Source organism: Hippoglossus hippoglossus, chromosome 1 (genome assembly GCF_009819705.1).
Source record: "Hippoglossus hippoglossus isolate fHipHip1 chromosome 1, fHipHip1.pri, whole genome shotgun sequence".
NCBI lineage: Eukaryota > Metazoa > Chordata > Actinopteri > Pleuronectiformes > Pleuronectidae > Hippoglossus > Hippoglossus hippoglossus.
Genome location: NC_047151.1, coordinates 2,380,184 through 2,402,744, shown reverse-complemented (window position 1 = coordinate 2,402,744; position 22,561 = coordinate 2,380,184). Strand labels below are relative to the sequence as shown.

General features: G+C 40.6%; 1 protein-coding gene across 7 annotated transcripts in view; it reads right to left on the bottom strand.

Moving 5' to 3' along the window:
• LOC117763358 (VPS10 domain-containing receptor SorCS1) overlaps positions 1-22,561 on the bottom strand; it is a 150,584-nt gene that overhangs the window by 75,099 nt on the left and 52,924 nt on the right. For all 7 annotated transcript variants that reach the window (XR_004614150.1, XR_004614149.1, XM_034588444.1 and 4 more), the window contains exon 2: positions 4,687-4,754. Coding sequence is in view for 5 of the 7 variants with exons in the window: in XM_034588444.1 (XP_034444335.1) it covers positions 4,687-4,754 (68 nt within the window). In the remaining 2 variants the exon portion in view is untranslated. The remainder of the gene's footprint in view (positions 1-4,686; positions 4,755-22,561) is intronic.

Here is a 22,561-nt window from a genome sequence, read left to right as displayed (position 1 = left end):
GACAATCCCAAGATGTTGTGTAAAGGCTGTTAAAGGCTGCGTATGCTGATATTCACAAATATTATTTTCAGACTGACAATAAAAGTTTTAATACTTTGTTCCTTACAGATGTATTTTCTGTCGATAAGGGAAACCCTTTCTTCACTTACAGTCTCCAGTGATAGACTTATTCGGCAATGAGGCAACAATTTGGGAGAATTGAAGGTGGGTAACATAATGTAGCATTACAATATATTCAATTCAACTCAATTTCATTTGTATAGTGCTAAATCACAACATATATTATCTCAAGGCACTTTACATAATAAGGTTGAGACCTTTAAAAGTTATCAAGAAAGCTCCATCAACGAGCAGCACTGATGACTTTGGAGAGAAAAATCTAAAAACTTAAAGCTAAACAGGAGGAAACTTTTGAACCTGACTCAGTGTGGGCGGCCATTTGCCTCGACTGGTTGGGGGAAGCGGCGAAAACTCACTTCTGTGGCCATTTCTGAAAATGGAGGGAGGTGTTTATATGGACTCCTCTCGTAAACACAGTACAAAGAATCAGTTTCAAAGTCATATGTAAAAAAAAAAATTTGATTTACAACATACTAATATCAGCCATTTGTTGGGGCATTTTGGTCTGAACTGTCTCGTTGCATAAAGCGTCTGGACACATTTTGGTTTAGTTGTTTCCTGATCTGTTGCATTATGGTAAATGGTTTTGTATTTATATAGCGCTTTTCTAGTCTTGATGACCACTCAAAGCTCTTTACAGTACAGTTTTACATTCACCCATTCACACACACATTCATACAGTGTATCTATTAGCAGCACTTTGTTGTTCTATGAGGGGTTCAGCATCTTGCCCAAGGACACTTCGGCATTGCAGATGGGGAAGACTGGGGATCGAACTGCCGATCAGGTTGGAGGACGACCGCTCTACCCCTCAGCCACAGCCACATTAGCTTATGATCAGTATTAAACAAAATAAATCAAAATTATAGACTCAGGTCTGGAGTCAGGTTCATGTCTCAGATTTGGTGTCTGTAGGTGCTGATTCTTTAAATGGATAGTTCACAGAAAAATGAAAATTCACTCATTATCTACTCACCACGTCTCAGGGGTAAACAGTGTTGCAGCCATATCCAATACAATAGAAGTAAATGGAGCCCCTTCTTAAGACGTAAAAAACAACTGAAAAAAAACATAGCATGCCTCCATACTGCTCATGTGGTGACAAGTGTCTGTTAGCTCCAACATTCATAATCGACTCGAAACTGTGTCATTGTTTTAAGCCTAAATTATCTCTGATAGCCTCCTATGAGCCGCAGCCACGTTCGTGCGCACACACCAGAAAACCGCACACACTCTCGCCCAAGGGCACATGCTGGGTGCGCATTCGCATCGCTACATCCGCTAGCATCGCTTCTTCCAGTAGGGGAATTTTAGGCTTAAAAAATGGTGTAATAACGCTGTTTCGAGTCCAATATGAATGTCGGGGCTTGCGGACACTTGGATGACACCAAACGAGCAGTATGGAGGCATGTTATGTTTTTTGTTCTGTTGTTTTATTACGTCTGAAGAAGGGGTCATTTTGGCTGCAACACTGTTTACCCCTGAGACTCCTAAAGTGTTTTGTTCAATCACTTCACCCACCCCTCCATCAGCATAGTGGTGAGTAGATAATGAGTCAATTTAAATGTTTTGGTGAACTATCCCTTGAGTATGAAACACAGAGTGAAAAGTGACGCTCTAAAGCAACTGAAAGCTTACATGAATCTGTCAACCTTGCGGAGCATGTGCTGACTGACTCAGGCGAGGAATCCACATCACATATAAAAGGAATGTATAACAGTTGTTACCTTGTGCTGATATTCTGAGCCACAGCAGGCAGCGATGCCCAGTTTACCCTCAAACCCTCCCTGAGGTGTTCCTGGCTCTCCTGCTATCTTAAATGCAGTCATCTGTTGCTTTGATGCTCTGTCCGTCTTCCTGGCTGTATATTGCCCACTAATGTCCTGCACTCTCATTATCCCCTCTGCTCTCTCACAATGCTTCTGATCTGTTCACTCATCTGTCTTTCTGTCAGTCTGCCTGGGAACCCACACGCACCTCACATCACCACATAATCACCCATCCAGCTCTGTTTTCTCAACGCATCAGGATTTATAATACACGAGTGAAATGTCAGTTGTAGTTGCACCATTAGAAGGGTAATGTGGCACCATCATCAGAGACACAGAGCATTAGGCTGACTCGATCCTCTCTGAGGTAAATGCAGTCAGTACATTGCCACAGCTGTGGGTGAGAGCTCGAGCCTTGAGGCAGCCTCCGTGTACAGCCGTGTGTTGTTTGCCTTGCTGCCTTCTTGCTCCTTAAGGGACTGAGGCAAAAAAAGCACAGGAAACACTTTCCTCAATGCAAGACAATGTCCGAGTTAGCTTTCAGGACAATGATAAGAAAATCCACTTCCGGAAATCTTTGTTTCAAGACAAATTGAATTAGGATTATATCAGTGTATAGGTTGATTGGTGATGGTGAAGCTTTAGCAAACCACTTGGTGACAGGATATCAATAATAATTATTATAAAAGGTTTTGCAAATAGCTCTGTTTTACTACATAGTTAGACCTAAATATGCAGCTGATAAATTGGTTAGGAAACGCAGCTGGTAGCAACAAGTCAAATACACTTTTACTTTCTACTTCACTTCCTGATTTGAAACGTAATGTGTTCATACCACTACATAACTCGAATTACCGAACCGTGGTTGTCTGCCTCTGTCAACCAGTGCAGTTTCTGTGTAAATATTTCTCCATAATTTATTTCATATAAGGTTCATATAAAGGTCACTGTAACCTTTACCTGTATCGTGACCTTGACCCTTGACCCCCATGCAACAAAATCTAATTAGTTCATCTTTGAGTTCAAGTGAAAGTTTTTACCAAATTTGAAGACATTCCCTCAAGCTGATAATGATACCTCCTCCTTGGTTGCTTCACTTCCAGTTGTGAATTGACCTGCGTCCTTTCTGTCACAGACACTTCAGTCTAATTGAACAGCAGGGCACACACATAAATTACTTTTTTACTTTTTTCATCCTTCCTTACAACTTCGGAAATTAAGCTGTCAAGCAGGTAGAAAATTTGCAGATGTGCAAATGGTTCTACAGGTTAAAATAAAACAATTTTGAAAATTAAGCTGACAAATACAAAGCTCAGTAGAGAGTTATGGCTCTATCTATATAGAGACATAATTTGGAATAATGTGGTTGGTGATAGAAAGACTCACAACATGTATTAAGACAAAGTAAACTGCATGACACAGGAAATTGACACTGCACTGAAGTGGGTATCTGAGTGTTATATAAATATACATGCCAACTGGTATTAATGATTTGAACTTTATATTACCCCTCATCCCTCTTTAAATTCTAAACTCTCTGCAAAGTGACACATTGACACTCAGTTTATCATATGCAGCCCAAGTATTACTCCATTTCAACACTTCATCAAAGCTTCATGACGCTTGTACCAAGAGAAACATTCAAACCCAAGATGATGAAAATCTTATCGGCTTCAACATTACATCAACTGGAAGTCATCTTGATGTATTGTGCATTATTTTATACAAGTCTCCCTCATAATTCTACTTGACACATCTGGTATCTTTGCAAACTTTGAAATTGTCGCTAGAATGAAAAGAAAAAAAAGTTTTTAAATCAAATTGGCAAAACAGAAGAGCCTTGAACAAACATTTAGCCTCTAGTGGAAGTTGAAAGCTGAATATTGAATTTATTTCGCATTTTGGTTTTGCAGTTCACATTCTAACTTTATTGTTAATCAGGATTTTTTTTTCATGCCCACATATTTCCATTTGAAACATCAGAGCTGCAACTCTGATGAGTTCAAAAAAGATTTAGTGGTATTGAATGGGTTGGAAAAACTGATTCATTTAGTGGTGACATCTGATTGTGCTAAATGATATAAAGGTGAAATTAGAAAATAGCTCTTTTTCTCACTTTGACAATAAACTATTCCCCCCTATTCTTTTTTTCTTTCTATGCAGTTCATCTTTTTTTTATCCTTGTTCCTCCCTTTGAGCTCTTTTCCTCAACAGAGCTGTTCATGCCTGTGGTGCTACATCTCATTGGCAGCAATAATAATGAAAAATATATTTCATAATGATAATTACTTTCGCAGATTTCCTTCATTTTTTTCTGAGACATTAAGGCAGCCACATTCGTCCCTAGCAGGCATCCGCCAAAATTACATCAGAATGGAGTCCGACACTCCGAGCACGGCCACGCTCTGTTCAAGGCTGGTCAAGGTAATTTGCTGGATAACACTGCCAGCTCCAGTGGTGTTGATTAGTTACTTTCATGTGAGGGATGTCGGTGCCCACAGACATTAAAACCAAACGAGGGCAGTTCAGCCGTGTCATTTGAGAGATCTTTCTTTGACTGCAGCCTCTTTTTCAAGCCTCGAACGTTTCATTAAGTCATATTATGAGATCCTTGTGCGTGTGGGTATTCTTTATACCTAAGAGCAGAGCTGGGAGCAGTTCAAACCTCAGGATTAGACCACCAGAATATATAGAACTAAGTCCAGCAATCCCGTCTGACCAATTTATTGTGGCATGCTCATCGCTGCTCAAGGCTTTTCTAGAAATGTCATGAGCTCGTGTTGTGTGATAAGCTTACCTCCATAATGAACTCTCAGTCACACTGTTGAGGTTGAAGTCAAATAGTTTGGTCAGCATCAGAATCACCTGCAGAACGAAAACAAGCATTGCAATCAATACAGAGGCCTATTGATCATATGTCTGGTGAGAAGGTTAAACAGTATCATTGCTAAATTGACTGAATGGTCATGAGGCAAATGTTTGTTTGTGGTCGTCATAGAAAAAACACGATTTTGGTTTGTTTCTTGAAATCCTACATTGTGAGTGTCTGACAAAACGGTTGATGACTTTTGTAATGATGTGTCAGCATGAAACTAGAAGTCTTCATGGGTCCACGTGCTCCAGGTCTAATTTAATGGATCTGTGTTTAGCATCACATATTTTAACACAATTTCCGGAAAAATAATGTCCATTTCTATCCAATGCTTGAATGCCAATAAGACCTGAGTTTATGGGGATAAACATTTGGAGGCACTCACTCTACAGGCAGGTGCTATGAAACAATTGCTTAGGGGGATTAATTAAAGGAGCTACAGTCAAATGATAAACTGTGGATCATTATCTAGAGAACAGAGGAGCACTTTACTAAATGTTATCTTTATGGATAATTTTTCACTTCAGTTAAGCATGACATCTTTGTTTTTTTTAATTAAAAAAAAAAATAATGATTTTGTGTTTATCCATGTCGGTAAAAAAATGTGTTTCCTATTTGAAAATGCACAAACCATGTGTCCAAAGTTGAGTGGACTTGATATCAGCTTTGATTCCATGGTGTGCTAGCAGAATAAAAATATATTTTCCATGTGCCATTGTTTTAGTTCTTTTTCTAATTATCCCTTGGTAGAATAGAATAGAATGTAATGCCTTTATTTGTATTGTACATTGCAAAATAAAATATGCTATGCATCTCCTAAACGTTATGAAAGGGATAGTTCACCGAAAAAGTATCTAATCTATCTAATCTAATCACCACTATGTGGATGGAGGGATGGGTGACGTGTTTGAGTCAACAACACACTTTTGGAGTCTCAGGGGTAAATACTTCAATTCCAATACAATTTAAGTACTGGTGATACATTTTTCAAACACAAACACAAAATGCCTCCATACTGCTCCTGTGGTGTCACCAAGTGTCAAAGGTTGAGCAGATAATGAGTGAATTTTCATTTTTCTGTGAACTATCCCTTTAAAACGTTAAACGTTGGTAAGCCTAGAATCCATGATGGCCTGTTGTTTGAAGGTGTATTGAGCAGTTAGCTTAGCCTAGCTTAGCTCATGAGACGTTAATACCGTTACACAGGGTAATACGCCTTGTCCATTGCTGAGGATCAAATATATTTCTTATACAAAACCATCTATGTCTATATAAAATGGAAGTTATACAAATTCCTAAAAGACTAAAAAGAAGCAGAACAAGACAAACGTATAGTCTTCAGACCCAACTGATACTGACTCAACTGGCATCACTTGAGGGAACTTATCTGACTCCACACAGCTCCCTCTGGTGGTGCAAAAGGCTTCATTCAAAAAATGAAATGGATCCAAGCAAATGTGATTTGGGATGAGCAGTTAGCAACTCCCCTCACGTAAAACACTTTACATAGTTTGTGTGTTGTGGTTGCAGAGCTACAATTTAGCAATCATACCATTTTGTTTTCCATCAAGGTACCTTGATTGGTTTTTAATTTTGTGACAACGATCACTGAATAAGAGTTGTTATTGTATTAAAATGGAGATGCATCTCTGCCAGAATGAAACTCAGTTCATTCCAACACCAGAGATCTATACACCCACACCACACTTTGAACCTCTGAAGGCTCTAACAAGGTTTCTTCTTCTACGCTTATGAGCATACACTGCATTGCTTAATGCGATCCCCTCTAATTATTCCAGACTCATTACTTAATCATATCAGATTCATTCTAAACACAGCACTGTAAATATTCCCCATTCCGTTAACACCCTCAAGGTGCACGGGAGGAGGGAAAGTGGGTCAGCCGAAGTCTTTGGGGAAAAACAGAGGCAGAAACATCACATTTTGCTCCGAGCATAAAAGAAGTAAAGCAGCACGGAAACTCACAATCTATTTACTTTGTGACTGGAGGTGTATTTGAAATGGATAAAACTCTGAATATTTTCTTGCCTCTTCTGCTTCTTCAGAGAGAATGTTGCAGTTTCATTTTAATATAGTCTCAACTGTTATAGTCTCACACTTGTGTGGTGGCCTTACTTCTCTTGCTCACGAGTTGTGTTTCATTTTGATAATGCCGAGTGAAGATCCGCAGGGATATTTTGTGGTGCTTTGACAGTTACAGTATCTGATGACCCCTTTGCAACCCTGCAGCACAGTGGTCAGGTGATATGGTGTGGGTGTGAAGAGGAGATGCTGCCAATGCCGAAATGTCTATTCACATAATGTATTTCCTGTGATGTGCTGGCGCATTCCTTATCTCTAACTTTGCTATCGGGAAAACGGCTATATGTACAAGCAAGGCAATGCACACAGATATGTCCCAGTGCATGGAGTAAAATAAACAACCTCAGTCTAAACAATGTCAAGTCAAGCCAATATCCAACTGTTCCCCGATGACCCTGCTGCCACTGACACACCCAAAGTTATTGATGCAGCGGCCGAGCCACTGTACGACCTGTGTGACTTTGTGAAATGGTTCAACCAGCATGGGGTTCCTGTGAGTACCAGAAGAACAGATGCACCTTGGGTTGTGGAATCAAATTGTGAGGTCGGGGCTCCTCTGATCAGACTCATTAAGTATGCGCTAACATCTGCAGGCCCCAGAACACTGGGAACGTGTGGTGCACTCGGCCGAGCTGTGGCTGGCAGGGTTCGGGGGTGTTGTTGATGATGTGTTGCAGGAAAATAACCAGCAGCACAACAACTGGTAAAAAGGCATTGATTCAGGAAGTATCTGAGCGTTTTGAGCGTGGGGAGAGTTAGCCTGGGGAATGAATAACCTTAAATGTCCGGGCTAGACCTTTGCATGCTAATGACAGACCAAGTCCATTTAGCTGCCCAGCTGGAGGCTGAATTCACTCTCGCACCACACAGCTTCTCTCTTTCTCCGTATTTCCTCACTTTCTTTTTATCCCTCTGCTCATTTCCCTTCCCCGTCACATCTCAACACCATTTTCCTGCTATGAGTCGACATGTGTGCACCTGAGTATAAGCGACAGAGGGGTGAAAGTGAGGATAATGGCGCCGTTATGATTTTACCTACAAATCCCTCTGTGGTTTGTGTTTATTTCCTTAATCACAACTATTTTTTAATGTGTTTGTCAACTACTCTTTTTTCATGACTAAGCTGAGAGCTATATCATTGATTAAAAGCTTATAAAACATTTAAAAAAAAATGTGTTTACTAAAAAAGAAGAGACAGTTAAACGATACATTTTTCTAACAATGACATCTTCTAAATATCTTTTTTATGTCTTGTCTTCAAATGCCTGCGCTGTAAATTTCTCTATCTGCTTTATCTCTCTGGTGATTGTACACCAAAGCAGCACAACCCTGAACACACCACCAACAGTGCTGGACTGACTCTATGCACTTAAACACTATTGCTGTAAGAGATCAGATAACATGCAGGATGGCAACAAAACAGGTTTAAACCCACTTCAAATATTACACAAGTGTGTCGTTTTTGACAGGAGAGAAACTCTGCAGCTACAAAACCACAAACCTGAAGAGACATCTTATAATGCACCACAACAACATTATCTATCAGCACCTCAACAGGACATGTGTTGTTTGCAGATGGAGATTCAGTCCCACTGAAAGTCACCAGCCCAGTGAGTGACGTTGGCCAACATTTTGATCAAGACAGCTTTGTTTGCTTTGGTGCATTAAACATGTTCGTGTTAAACACACACACACACACAACTTATCTACTACGACCATTTCATGCTTATCCACGTAAAATACGACCACGATGAGTAAATGTCATCTATTTGCAACATCCATGGATTATGCAGAGCATATAATTAAGATTAATAATTATTTAAATGGTCGTTTAAAACCTATACACTTACTGTTTAACACAACATACAAGGCCTACAGTGACAGACGCCCTTCTCCACAGTCCTGGCAGAGCTGAACACTGAACACCATTAGAATAGGATTTATTACAGGACTGCTGTTCACAATTCTTTTCAATAGTGAAGGGTTTCTGTTTTCTAGTCACTTTCTGACTAGAAAACGGGAGCAGTTATGCTTTCACAACTCTTAAAAGCCCCTCATGCTTGTGTATACTGTATGTTAGTGTGTATACATGTGTGGGTGCACACACTGTGAGAGTTGGTGCTTTGGCTCCAGATTCTGGATAAAGTCCTTTAAAAGGCTGAGGTATAATCCGGGTGACTTGGCTTCATTAGTTGAAGGGCAGTGTGCGCTCAGGCCCTTCTGTCTGCCACATATGGAGCCTATGTGGGCAGTCATCAGCGAGTGGCACTGTCAGATGGGCTCCCACTGGAAAGTGCATATGCTCCATCACTGACCATGCCAATTAGACCTGCGGGCTTCTCCTACTGTAAATACTGTGGTGAGGCCAGGTTCCTCTCCACCAGGCCCAGCAAAGACGACCTCTGGACAGACACGCACTCATTTGTAACAGTTGGGAGATGTGCAGGGGAGCGTGAATGAGACAGGATGTAGCTGGTGGATTTGTGTTACACTTTTTACACCAGTGAAAAGGTCCATAATAGATTATACTGTACAGTGCAGGACAACACCCATTAAAATAGTGAGTCAAAATGTTAATTGTGTTTGTAATGCAGGGTGCATTAACTAAAAAAGATAGAATCTCAGATTTTCAGCATATGCATCAGACTGTGAGCAGAGGCCTGCAGACAGAGAGTGTGTGAGCTGATGAAACAGCAGCTGCCACAGTATCAGGAGACAGAGTCCGACAGTACAACCAGGAACAGCAGCTTCAGGATCACCAGTCATCTCTGCTGCCCACTCAAGTCAAGGTAACGAGACAAACAAACAGGAGGAACATTGTTGTCCTGGGAGCAAGTAGCTTCATAATTACCGCACTGTGGTTGTATGCCTCCGCCAACAACATAGCTACATCATTCTTTTATGACTCATATAAGGTCACTGTGACCTTCACCTTTGACCACTGAAATGTAATCTCTTCTTCTTTGAGTCCAAGTGACAACTATCGAAAGTTGAAGAAATTCCCTAAGATATCACATTCAAGAGGCCAAAACGTGTAGACCCCCAAAACCATCAGTAAGTCAGCAGGTCCAAGTGAACACGTGTGTCAAATGTGAAAGAATTCCCTTGAGGTGTTCCAGATATATTATATTCACAAGGACAAACATGTGTTTTTAGAGGTCACAGCGACATTGACCTTTGACCTCCGTATCAGACCTTTGACCTCCAGGCAGAATAATCTAATCAGTTCATCTTTAAGTCCAACTGAAGGTTTGGACCAATTTTAAAGTAGTTCCCTCAAGGTGTTCTTGAGATATTGCGTTCACGAGGAACATAACCAGGAAGTTAATGTGTTTATGATAATGCTTATACTAATATTGGGCGAGTAATGATGTATGTATTGATATGATATATTCAAACACACACACAAATAATGTTTTAAAATGGTATAAATACTAATTAACAGTCTTTTTTTTCAACTTTTTTTGAGCATTTTTCTTTATATGTTGTTCTATATTAGTTAAGCATTAGAATGATGAGCAGTTCAGTAAAAAAAAAAGAACATTACAACAACCATCATGAAGCTACATCTTGCAAAGTTTTACAACATGAAACGATTTTAATAAAAGTTTCTTTTTCAGCTGCCAAATGCTTTTTTCCACCTGTTTCTCTGGTAAAAATTAAGAGAGTAGAGAAAAGAATTCAGCTCAGGTAAAAATTGATTACCAGAATCTTTTTTTTGACTTCCTTCTCAGACTTTCCCACGTGTTATGTCTAGTTACAAGGATAAAAAGAAGTCTGTCTTTTGTTTGGCAATGTTTATCCATGGTGACATTTACTCTTTGCGTGCTCTCCTCAGGACTTCTGTCCTCGTTTTCTCTTTCCTTCTCCATCTGAAATAATACCACCACAATCACACTCATTGTTACAAGAGGAAAACCTACAGTTTTACTCACTTGAGTCAGTCTCACAGCAGAACAGCTCAAAGAAAAAAACATGGATTTGTCTCAAGAGGTTGTTGTAGGAGGTTTCTAAATGTATGAAGCAAACAGTCAGTGTTATTAGTCATGCAAAGGGAAGCCTCAGCTCCGGGTGAGGATCAAGAACAAGTGGGTCTGTGCAAAGCTTTAGGTTTTTTTTAAATATCCCTGCATTATTTTTCTTCAATCAAAAGTATGCCTTTGCTGCCAGCAAATACTGTTATCTCCTGTACTGTTTGGTAATTGTCCTTGGAAGGAGGAGAGAAAAAATCATCATGGATCAAACTTCCCAAACGTGCATAGACAAACAACAATTACCATTCCCCGGGGCGAGAGAAGGCAGAATAAACAAATGAGAAATGCAGATTATTACCAAACATTTTGAAGCTCCCAAAACAGGGAAACAAGTGCTGGGTTCATGTTCTGCAGGGCATCATGAACTATTTGTTTTTCTCACATCTCATTTTTGTAATCACGTGAGACCAGAATTCTCTCGGGGACAGATCCTTTTTTGCTGTGTTTCATTACTGGAGGAAAAAAAGAGACCGCGATCTGAGCACAGACGATGATGCATATTCAGAGTAAGAAAAAAAAAAGGAGCTGCTGGCCCAAGATGTATTTAATGAAACTGTTTTGCAGTTCCCTGTTAATCAATGAATTCATTCTGTAATGAAAAGTCAGAGGGGGGAGAAACAGTGCAATACACACATGTAATGATGTAAACAAGTTTTACCTGCCAACATTTCCAAACACCTCACACTGTCAGTGAGCTCATGGAGGATCACTGAGCCAGCGACGCTCCTCTCTGTGGATTAGCCTGTCACATCTTCCTTTGGAAGATTCACCACTTGTGCCTATCACTAATACAAAAGTGAAACATAGCTGGGATGCAGGCTTTACAGCTACTTGTCACATAGCTAGAAATAATATATCTTCATCTGGATCAGAATAAATCAAGGTCTGTCAGGTGCATGGCCCCGGGAGGTTATATATGTCCTCGCATAGCAATCTGGGCGGCTTATTAGTCAGCAGATAATCAGTCTTCTGTGGCCTCATTTGCCTTGATTTCTTCATTAGAATATGCAGGATTTGTATTTTGAATGCACCGGCAACGTAGAGTGTGTCAATGATTAAAATCTAATTTCTCCCATTTGTTTTTTTTCAAGCGATAATGCAAAGTGTATTTTTAGATATATATGATGTTTGCGTCAATGCTCTGGAGCTTGTGTGACTACCTGTTTCACTTCGCTTGTTTGCTCCGTGCAGACCTGTCACCTCTGTTGTGTTGTGTTCATTTGATGATGATGCAGTCTTAGGATTCAAAGGGAGCATTCTCCTTGATCCGAAGTCTTTTGCTGTTCTTAACTGGTTGTTAACCCACTTTAATCCTCACAGATTTCCCTCTACAGTGTCTTGGATGGATTTTATGTATGAAAATTATTGCAATTAAGCAGCCGATCTTTCAAGTGTGGAGCTACTAATGCATTTCAAGACATGAAAGGCTCAAGGAAGAAGTTAAGAGGATACTTCCTGGTAATGAGCATTAAAAGTAGGCAGAGACATTATTAAATGTACTTGGTATCAGAGGGTTTTTGGGGGTCTGACATGTTGTGTATCGTTCTTGTGTTCCACTATGAATTATGTACTTGAGAAAAATATGTGTGGGGGTGTACCTGCATATGTTTAAATATGTATGTGTATGTGTAATTACGTGTGAAATGTGTTTCTGTGTATAAGGGGCATACGTCTATTCTCACACATACACTAAAACATAAATGGATTCACCTATATTTTCACTTCCACGTAGATCTGTCAATGCGTGTGTTGTGTGTGTGAGTGTGTTGCTATATATGTACACACACATATGTGGGCACTCAAATACACATATGATTATGTGTGTGTGTCTGTGTGTGTGTGTGTGTGTGTCAGTGTGTGAAAGACCCTGGTGCTGCAGTTGGCACGCCTGCATCAAAGCAAGTTTCTGGGTTCTAGGGGATGTGTTTTCCCTTTGCCCGTTTCTGTTTTCTCCAAATACTGCAGATATATATTACAGTTGCTTGTTTTCCTCCTTCCATTCTCTGTGTTAAGTGACAAAAACATGCATCTGCTTGCCTATAGCTAATAAGAAGAAATGATGTGTCTATATTTTCTACTATCCTCCCATACACTCACCTGGATTTCTGTTTCTGCTGTGAACAGATAAACGTATAAAAGTTGCTTCTCTTGTGTTGCTTTTACGACAGAGGAGCTGCTCAGGGTGTGTTTGCTCCCCTCAGTGGTTGCTTCATGTGTCATTTGTATTTGGCCCCTTTTTATTGTTAGGCTCCCTTAATGTCTGTTCTGCGTGGCACTGTGGTCCATGAGGAACATTTCATTTCCCTTTATTCGTGTAATGCATGTGTGTGGAAAAGAAAACAGGATGAACTTTCTAATTTTTCTATAATATATGCTCTATACTGTTAAGTCCGTATACCTAAAAGTGACTGTACATTTTCATTAGAATGGAGATATATGTATATGAGAGTGAACATATATGGATATGAAATAGAAATAAATGTAGGAAATGTGATTATCCAAGGCCTGTCATGTTGTGTTTTGGCCATGTTCTACATGTAAAGTGTAGCTTGTTAAAAACTTTCTAAAGTAGTGAGATACCTGAGAAGAATGTATATTTAGGTAATAAATCATTGTTTTGAACTTTGTCATAAGGGGGAGATAACATTTGGCACAATTATTGAAAAGAAAATTCACGGACACGCGTCCTGCTGATAACAGACAGAACATCACTCCAAGTGCATAATGCAGTCGCTCTGCTGAATGAAAAGCTGAGCTACAACCTTGCTTAACTTTAAAACTCACCGAGGAATAGTAAATAATGTTTGAGAGAAATATCAGATTTTATTCGGATTTTCTGAACAAGCAAACTGAATATATGAATTTGAATCAGATGTATCAGTTTTGATGATACCCTGGTTTCTTATCCATGTGCAGTAACAAATAATAACCAGGATAGATGTGCCATCAACTTTTCTGAAGGTTGTGAGACCTGCCGAAGGCTCTGCCGCACCCTGCAGACAGATGCATTTGTCCCCCAACCTGTGTGATAAAGTAGAATCAGGGGGTTTAATGAAATTAAAGAGACAGTGCATGCTGTGGGGAGGCAGCTGGGACCCGGAAAATAATTTCAAAAAAACATGCAGATCTCTGTCATGAAGTCTCCACGTGTAAATGCATTATGAAGTGAACAAGAGGAATCTTGCTGCCAATGCAGATTAATTATTCAAATTGCCATTGCCAGGAGTACCACTGGTTGTATAATTGTTTAATAGGCCTGTGAAGGAATTTACAATAACGTCATCCCCAGGCAATATGCTGTGGTAGCAGTGGGAATAAAGAATTTGTCAACTTTCTCAAAAAAGAATTACCCTGATTGATTTAGCCTCATTTCAACCAGTTCAGAAGCTCAGGGATCGGGTATTTGTTGCCTAAAGTGTTGCAAGATTAAAAGAAGTCCCCTAAGGACCTATCCTGGAGAGCAAACCCATGGTGGTAACTAACAAGCTCTTATGTTTCCTCCTATCTCTCCCTTTGTTCCTATTATTCTGGATTAAATATTCCCCATCCTCATCATTTGCATTTGATTAAAGGTGATTAGACGAGATGGAAAAAGAAGAAGCAGTTCTTTGGAACGGTTCACCTCACCTCGGCTACCATTTAATCAACACAGACAACAATAGAGAGCTGACACTGACCTGTTATCTGCCTTTTTCTTTTCTCTATCATCAAACACTGTGCACAACACACATGTAATTCAGTTGTGTAGAAAATCTGCATTAAGAGAGACTAAGTGAAAATATTGAGTTTGATAGATGATAAGACAAAAGACAAACAGCGTTTTCAGGGGGGAGACATGTCTGAAGGCGTTACACAGGAATTTAAATTGTAATCACGCTGGTCATGACCTTGTCTCAACGCCATAGTAATGAGATAATCAAGGACCGTCCCCCTGGGATCCTGGAAGCAGCCTTTTTTCCCCCAGTTGTTCATACACAGATGTATGACTGCCCACAGCTGTTCGCAGCATGATCGGATGATTTACTGTATGCTGCTCACAAAGTAATCTACAGATCACCTAATGTGTCTGCTGCAGCTGTTGGTTTCAAGAGATTGGTCAGTTAACTGCTGTCTCTGAGCAACTTCACACTGCTAGAGCAGCCTCTGTCCTCTGACCTCATCCTTCTAGACCTTTCTGCTGTGTTTGACACGGTGAACCACCAGATACTTATTTCCTCCCTTCAGGACCTGGGTGTCTCAGGCTTTGCTCTTTCCCTGCTCTTGTCCTACCTCAAAGACTGTACCTATCGGGTAACTTGTCCTCTCACTACTGGGGTCCCTCAAGGTTCTGTCCTGGGTCCTCTCCTTTTCTCTCTATACATCAACTCTCTCGGCTCTGTCATTCACTCACATGGCTTTTCCTACCACAGCTACGCAGATGACACCCAACTAATCCTCTCTTTTCCCCAATGACTGACATCTCTCAGTGGATGTCTGCACACCACCTGAAAATCCACCTTGACAAGACCGAACTACTTTTCCTTCCAGGGAAAGGCTCTCCCACCCATGATCTGACTATTACCTTTGACAACTCTGTGGTAGACCCCACCCAGACTGCTAGAAACCTGGGTGTGACACTCAACGGTCAACTCTCCCTTACCGCCAACAGTGCTGCAACAACCAGATCGTGTAGATACAGGCTGCACAACATCAGGAGAATACGTCCTCTTCTCACTCAGAAGGCAGCACAGGCTCTGGTCCAGGTTCTGGTCCAGGCTCTGGTCCTCTCACGCCTAGACTACTGCAACTCCCTCCTGGCTGGTCTACCTGCTAGTGCCATCCAACCTCTGCAGCTCATCCAGAATGCAGCAGCTCGACTGATCTTCAACCTACCTAAGTTCACTCACACTATACCAATCCTCCGCTCCCTTCACTGGTTACCAGTGGATGCCCATATTCCCTTCAAGACACTAGTACTTGCGTACCGTGCTGTGAACGGATCGGGTCCAGCTTTCATCCAGGACATGGTCAAACCTTACACCCCAGCCCGTCCACACCACTCTGCATCTGTCAATCAGCTTGCTGCTCCCTCACTGCGAGGGACACCTAGCCACTCAACAAAATCACGACTGTTTGCTGTCCTGGCTCGTAAATGGTGGAACAAACTCCCTATTGACATCAGGACAGCAGAAAGTCTATACATCATCCGCCGCAGACTAAAGACACATCTCTTCCAACTATACCTAAAAACTAAATGACACTTATATAGCACTTACATGAAGCACTTTGTAGTTTGGCTTTTTTGATGCAAATTGTACTTACTTGATTCTTGTTGTTCTGGGTTTGTACCCTCATGGTTGAATGCACTTATTGTGAGTCACTTTGGATAAAAGCGTCAGCTAAATGAAATGTAATGTAATGTAATGTAACTGAGTCTAAGGAGCAGTAGGTTATTGAGTTAGTTTGTGTTATGTATTTGTGTATGTCTGTGTTATGTGCTGCAGAGATCTCTTAAGTTACTTTGCTAATCAGCCACCTCCGGCTGTCCAGTCTTGCAATACCACTTTGTACCTCAAGAAGCGAAAGTGAGTCCCTGTGGCATCTATGCTAAAACAAGGAAATGGTGTGTGCAGGCTGTAGCAATGTGTTGCAGTCATTCTCCTCTCTTGGCCATATTCCTCCACTGCTTCCTCAAGCTCAGCGACTAATGTGGCTGCAGTAGCTGCTTTCCTTTTTCTAACGTTCATTGACCTTTGGTGGTTCGTCCTCTACTCTTGACACCACTATCAGTCTCTCTGACTGGACAGACCGGGTGTGAAATCGTCATCATCAGTCTAACAATAGGCCTTTTCCACAGCACACATTTTGACGTCAAAGTAGGAGAATCATTAATGGTGGCTCTGTTCAGTTCAAGTTATCGTGTGGCAGCGAGCCAAGACCCAGCTTAATGAAATTCAGTCATAATTCATTTCATTTTACACCAGATATTTTCCCACACTGACTTCTCAAAATATCTGCTGTGAAAAATGACTGAAGAAAACATCCTGCCAGTTTCATGATCAGACTACAAAGTAAACCTATGTGCAGAGTGTTAGCCCCCAATCCATGCAGGTTTGGCAACACGTCAACAACTGCCCTATGCTGAGTTATTCAAGCTAATGTTAGCTGAACGTATGAGTGAGGGTTAAAACTTGGTTGTGATGCGACACCAGCCTATCAATATAAGCTCACTGGCATTTGACCCAGTGCATTTCCTCATTTTTTGGGGATCGGACAACCCAGCGTTATGGTAATATGCTGCCTTCTATTTGTTTGGAGTATGAATTCAGCCAGCTCTTCCACTTCCTCCTAAATCGGAAAGTTAAGTAGGTAATCGTAGAGTCAGGAAGGTCAAATTCAAACTGTCTATACTCAGTTGGAGTTACTGTCGCATTTTCTCTATCTCTTCATGTCACCAGCCCACATTGAAGTCACTCAAGGCTGGGATGTCGAGCCAGCCTTGGCCTGGGCTGAAGTGTGCATGTGCGAGCTGAGGCAGAAGGTACAGTGCCCCCAAAATTTCAGGAAATAATCCAAGGGCAAATGAGAGCTCTTGGCAGGACTGAACGTAAGAGGAAAGTGAGTGAACCAGAGGAAAGGAGTAATTTCTCTCTTTAGGCATCATCTGAGTTAAGCGGCTTCTAACCACAGAATCAATTTACGGCGCATCCATTTGTTGCAGTCTGAGCCATTGATCAGAATGTGTGTCATTACCTGCAGGTTAACGTCGACGACATGAGTAAACATGATCAATGCCTATCTGTGGTCTGTCAGCATGCCGTAACTGACATTAACATTAACCCTCACTTCAATGGAGCTCAAAGGTTTCTCACACTGCTGTGATTATGTTGGTGCAGGATATTGCATTTCCTTTCCTTTAAATGTTCAAAGTTATAACGCTTACGATATTAATCATATGAAATTGTATTTTTGATTACATGTTTTTAGTTATCAATTCTCATGCTCTTCTTCTGCTGCGTTTGAGACAGAGTAGCTCTCCACAGAGCGTTTGCTGCCCACAGGAGCTGATACATGTATCATTTAGAATCGAAGTATGGGGACTGTGCTACTTGTAGTTTCCACCAGTAATCACATGTGTTGCCAGAACAACCAAAACCAAGATATTAAAGATAATAATTTAACATTTTAATCACTAGGCTATTTTGCTCACTTTTTACATACATTATTTAAACGCGAATGATATACATGCTTTAGCTTAGTGTTGTCACAAATATTTTTAGCACAGGTTGAAATATCATCAGTTTGCCTAAGCGGCACTTTAAAGTTTTTCCAGAGAAGAAAAGAAATTGAAATAGCAATTTATATTTAGTCATTTGGAAAAGTAACTTAGAAAAAGGAGTCAGACCATCTGGAGTGTGTCAGTGATCCTGAGAGTTAGTGGGACAATCTTAGCTATTGAACTTTCAAAGTTTAACTGTTCTGTCTTCTAATGAAACATTTTAAAGATTGGGTTGGTTTGCTTGGAAAAGCTAGCAAGAGCAGACTACAATATGCAAGCGAAGAAAATAATTTAATTCGGACTGAAGGAAATGATTCGCTAGCGTACGTGTTTAGTAGAGGTAACTTAATTTCTAAATGGAGGATTTAATTTCTTCAGGAGGATTTCAACAAATAAGATAAAACGTTTTTCGGGAAACAACTTATCAACCCCACATTCAACTCATTGGAGTTAATTGTGTTTGTCTGTTCAGATTAATTCTGACTAAGAAGAAGTTGTGTGGAGTTTAATTAAAACTATGTAAATTAAGTTTGAAAGGTCGAACTAAAGATATTGTACCCACTCTTAATGCTGACCTTCTGGGTGTGTGTGGCTATTCTATCTTACATGGAGTCAACAAATATAATATATGGTCTGCGCAGAAACAAAGACATTCCTATTAAATAAATAACTGGAAAGAAATGAAATGTGTTGTTGTATGGGTGGAGGCCTGATGGCTGAGAAGTGAGAGTGATTTATTGTCGACCTGCTTCTGCCAGGCGGCTTATAGTTTTTGATGGTATCCCTAACACCATCCAATTACTTACTGAGGTATCATTTGAGCCTGCACCAACGACTGGATGCCATTGGAAATTTCAAACTGGATCTGATCCAAGTTAATGCATAAATTAATAAGGAGCTTACAGGAAGGGGGGATGTGGAGTCTTTTACAGAGCATAGGGCACAGAAGCAAACTCTAAATACAGCTCTGCCATAGGAAGCAATAAACAGCAGAGTTAGTCGGTAAAGTTGCCACTCTGTTATTTGCTAGAATATTTATTGCTTACTGAAACAAGAGCTCATGTGCCCTCACCAGAAGAGAGTAGAGTGAACCAGTGGGTCCGTGTGGTCAGTTAAATGCATCAGAAAGCAAGAGGCACGTTGGATAACAGCTTTATGTTTTTATCAATGATGACTTACTGACAAGTCTAGAGTCCATAAGAAAACACTGAGAGTTGACCTTGTAACAATCATCTAATTTAGACGATCAAAGTAGATTGATGAACTGATGAACTGTGAGTTTAGTGGAGCTGGATATTTTCCAAATGTGTCTGATGTGGACTCGCCAGTTAATGACTCTAAATAAGACAATGTGCCTTTGTCTGAGTAGTGCATTGGATCTGTAGGAGTAGAACTGTCAGACTTGATGAAATGAAACTTCTCTGGACTACGATCAAGTCAAAAAGTGAATTTGTGAAAAGGTCATCGTCTAATTTGTCAAATCGTCATGAGCAGACGGATTTGTGAGCTTCAACAATCCCCACTAAATCAGCACATTTTCGCTCAGTGAATGACACTTTTCAAATGTTCTCTGTGGTTGGAGAAATATGAATGGAGAGGCTTTATTGTACTTCAGGTTCTGTGTATATAGTAAAATGTAATTACTGTTGTGTATCCAGGAGAGATGGCGATTTGCAAATGTTGGACAAGTGCCTAAAGGACGGCAATTCTTGTCCTTTTCTTTCCAAATTTGCCTTATCAGCACTTATATGCAATCAGTTTCACTGTCTGCAAATTTACCTTTTATAATTAAAAATTGGCTGTAGGAGGTAATTGTCACTCATGAGTATGACTATATTGCAAAGGAGGACTTGAAAGAGAGTTTGAATTTCAGAATATATTTCCGGATGGCTTCCTACTCTATAGGAACATCCCGTATTCATGAAGCCCAGAAAACTGAAAGTTGTCACAAAAACTGACAAGGTACACAGACAGTGTCCCGCAGCAAACCAAGTCAAATGACCAAGAAGACTGTGGGCCTGCACATCTTCTGTACTTATACTCACCCAAAACTAAACCGTTTCCATGAATATTGACCAATCCAAAATCCCGCCAAAGCAGTACAAATAGAAATGTTGATACCCAGAAAAATAGATAAGGTTAATCTGAACTTTTTTTGCACTTTGAAAGGTGCCGACAAAAATGGCAAGTGTGGAGATGGAGGCAACGGTTGGTTGTTTCAAGCTAACAGTGATGACCAACAACTCCCATCATGACTTCTGTATCAGCTCAAAATGAGGGAAGTAGAAGAAGTAAATGTAGAAGAAATACATATTTCACTACCGGTGAGAGTAACGTAACTGTTAAATATAAGCAGTCTTCTCTGGATTTTTGTCTATTGAATGAAAAGGCGAATTACATCGCTGGAACACTGCAAAAGCTTAACAGTCACGTTTGCATATTCACAAAAATTTACAGCAAAACCTGGCTTCTGTTGTCCAGTTTACTGGGAGTACTTAAGTCTCCAGCTTGAGAGTGAAGATATCGAATGTAGTTTTGCTTCCATCATAAAATAAGTTTTGTTTTGTTGTTTTGCTGTCATGTGTGAAAATGATGGAGTCCTTTTCGTCTTTGAGTGATCTCCCAGAAATCAATTAGTTAGACGGCAGTGAGTAAGTGTCACCATGTTTGTGGTCATTGGGTTGTCCGAGGCAGCAACACAACATTAACGTGGACATGGCGTGGCATCAGTAAATTAGATCGCCTAATTTGTCAAATAGTTATGAGCAGAGTGATCTGTGGGCTTCGACAATCTGCTGTAAATCTGCACAATCTGCGTATTCAGTGAGACATTATCACTGTTGTGTATCCAGGAGATATTGTGATTAGCAAAGGACTGAAAGTAGTGTGTACAGCCCCTTCAGGCTTGCATAAACACATCCATGCAATCTATGTCTCAACGGTATAAAGGGGCAGATGGTATGACATAAGAACTGTTCTTAAAGTAACTGTTAATCTAAAAACTCGATATCAAGGGCGAACAAAATGTTGTGTGCTTCGGCGAGAGAGTTTTGTCGTGTGTTAAAGTGTGTTTAGCCCTTCAATTTTTGGGAGACTTTTTGTAAGAGAGATTTAAAGTTTGGCCGGTTCATTAAAGCAGATTGGACACGTCTGGTATGAACGTGTCAGTGCCTCCCTGGATGGGGAGCTGTAGCTCAGGCTTGGGGGAAGTGGAGAGTGAAGAGAAAGTCTATGGTTTTTTTCCATCTTTTTCTGTGTTCACAATTTGCTCGTCTTAACACGTCTACACTGTGCCCTGCAATCTCGAGTCAATCTTGTGTGCTTCTTGTGAGCTGGGGCCCACTCTCCCTCCTTCCTGTTTCATTTAAGGCAGCAGCTCTCCGTCAAGTTGTTTGGCCAGGTTTCTTTTTTCTTTGTACTGTTTTCCACCGTCCAATCATCTCCATCTTTTTTAAGCAGGGATCCACTGGCGGGACAGGCCATTGATGCGGGACAGGCCATTGATGCTTGGAGTAAGACTTCTGTCGTGAGCTGCAGGCAAAAGTGTACTGGAGCAAGCAGAGCACTGCACATCAACACAGCACGGAATAATTGTTCTAAGGACCTCAAGCACTAGTCCTCATGGTGGCGACATGTGATGGGGCCAAATGAGAGCCTCCAGATATCCATGTGTCTTGTAACGCTTGCTCTTTCAACTGTGGCTTCAACAGTAGACGTTGCTTTGTCCCTTTGTTTAATTGGTGCTTCATGCTATGCCAGGCTCCGTCACAGGAGATGCTTTCATACAATAAATGAGACTCTTGGTCTTCAAAGCTGCTCTATCAAAATGTTTCACATTAAACCTGGATAAAGTGATTATGTCTCATGTGAGAGGGGTTGCTCGTAGTGTTCCCAGAGGCTCTTTGGAGCGTTTGGAGCTTCTTTTATAGGTAACTGTTTTCTTTTCTGAACATTTTTGCATCAGTCCCATTTCCAGCCTCAACAAGAAGCTGCTCTGAGCACCAACGGTCTGATAAACCTGGGATATGTTACCAATCCAGCACCAAGAACATAGTAGTGCTGAACATAGTAGAGCATTTAGCAGCGAAAGAGCTAAACACTTCTCTCAGCTGTGAGCCAGAAGGAAAATTAGGAATATTAGACTGTGACATATTTCAGATAGGACTGCAAAGAAAAGATCATGTTACTTCACGTCTAATGGGTGTGTAAATAGGCCATTTCTTTATTTTACTATCACAGTCTCTGTAATAACTTTGAAATATAATACAAGGTCAGTGATTATTTACCCTATTTTGAGCCCCGAAGTGAATAAAAATCAATTAATGTTGCTTTAAAGATGCCCATAAAATTTCCTCAAACACTTCTACTTGCATTCAGTTTTTCTGACCTTAAAGGCATTGTGTGT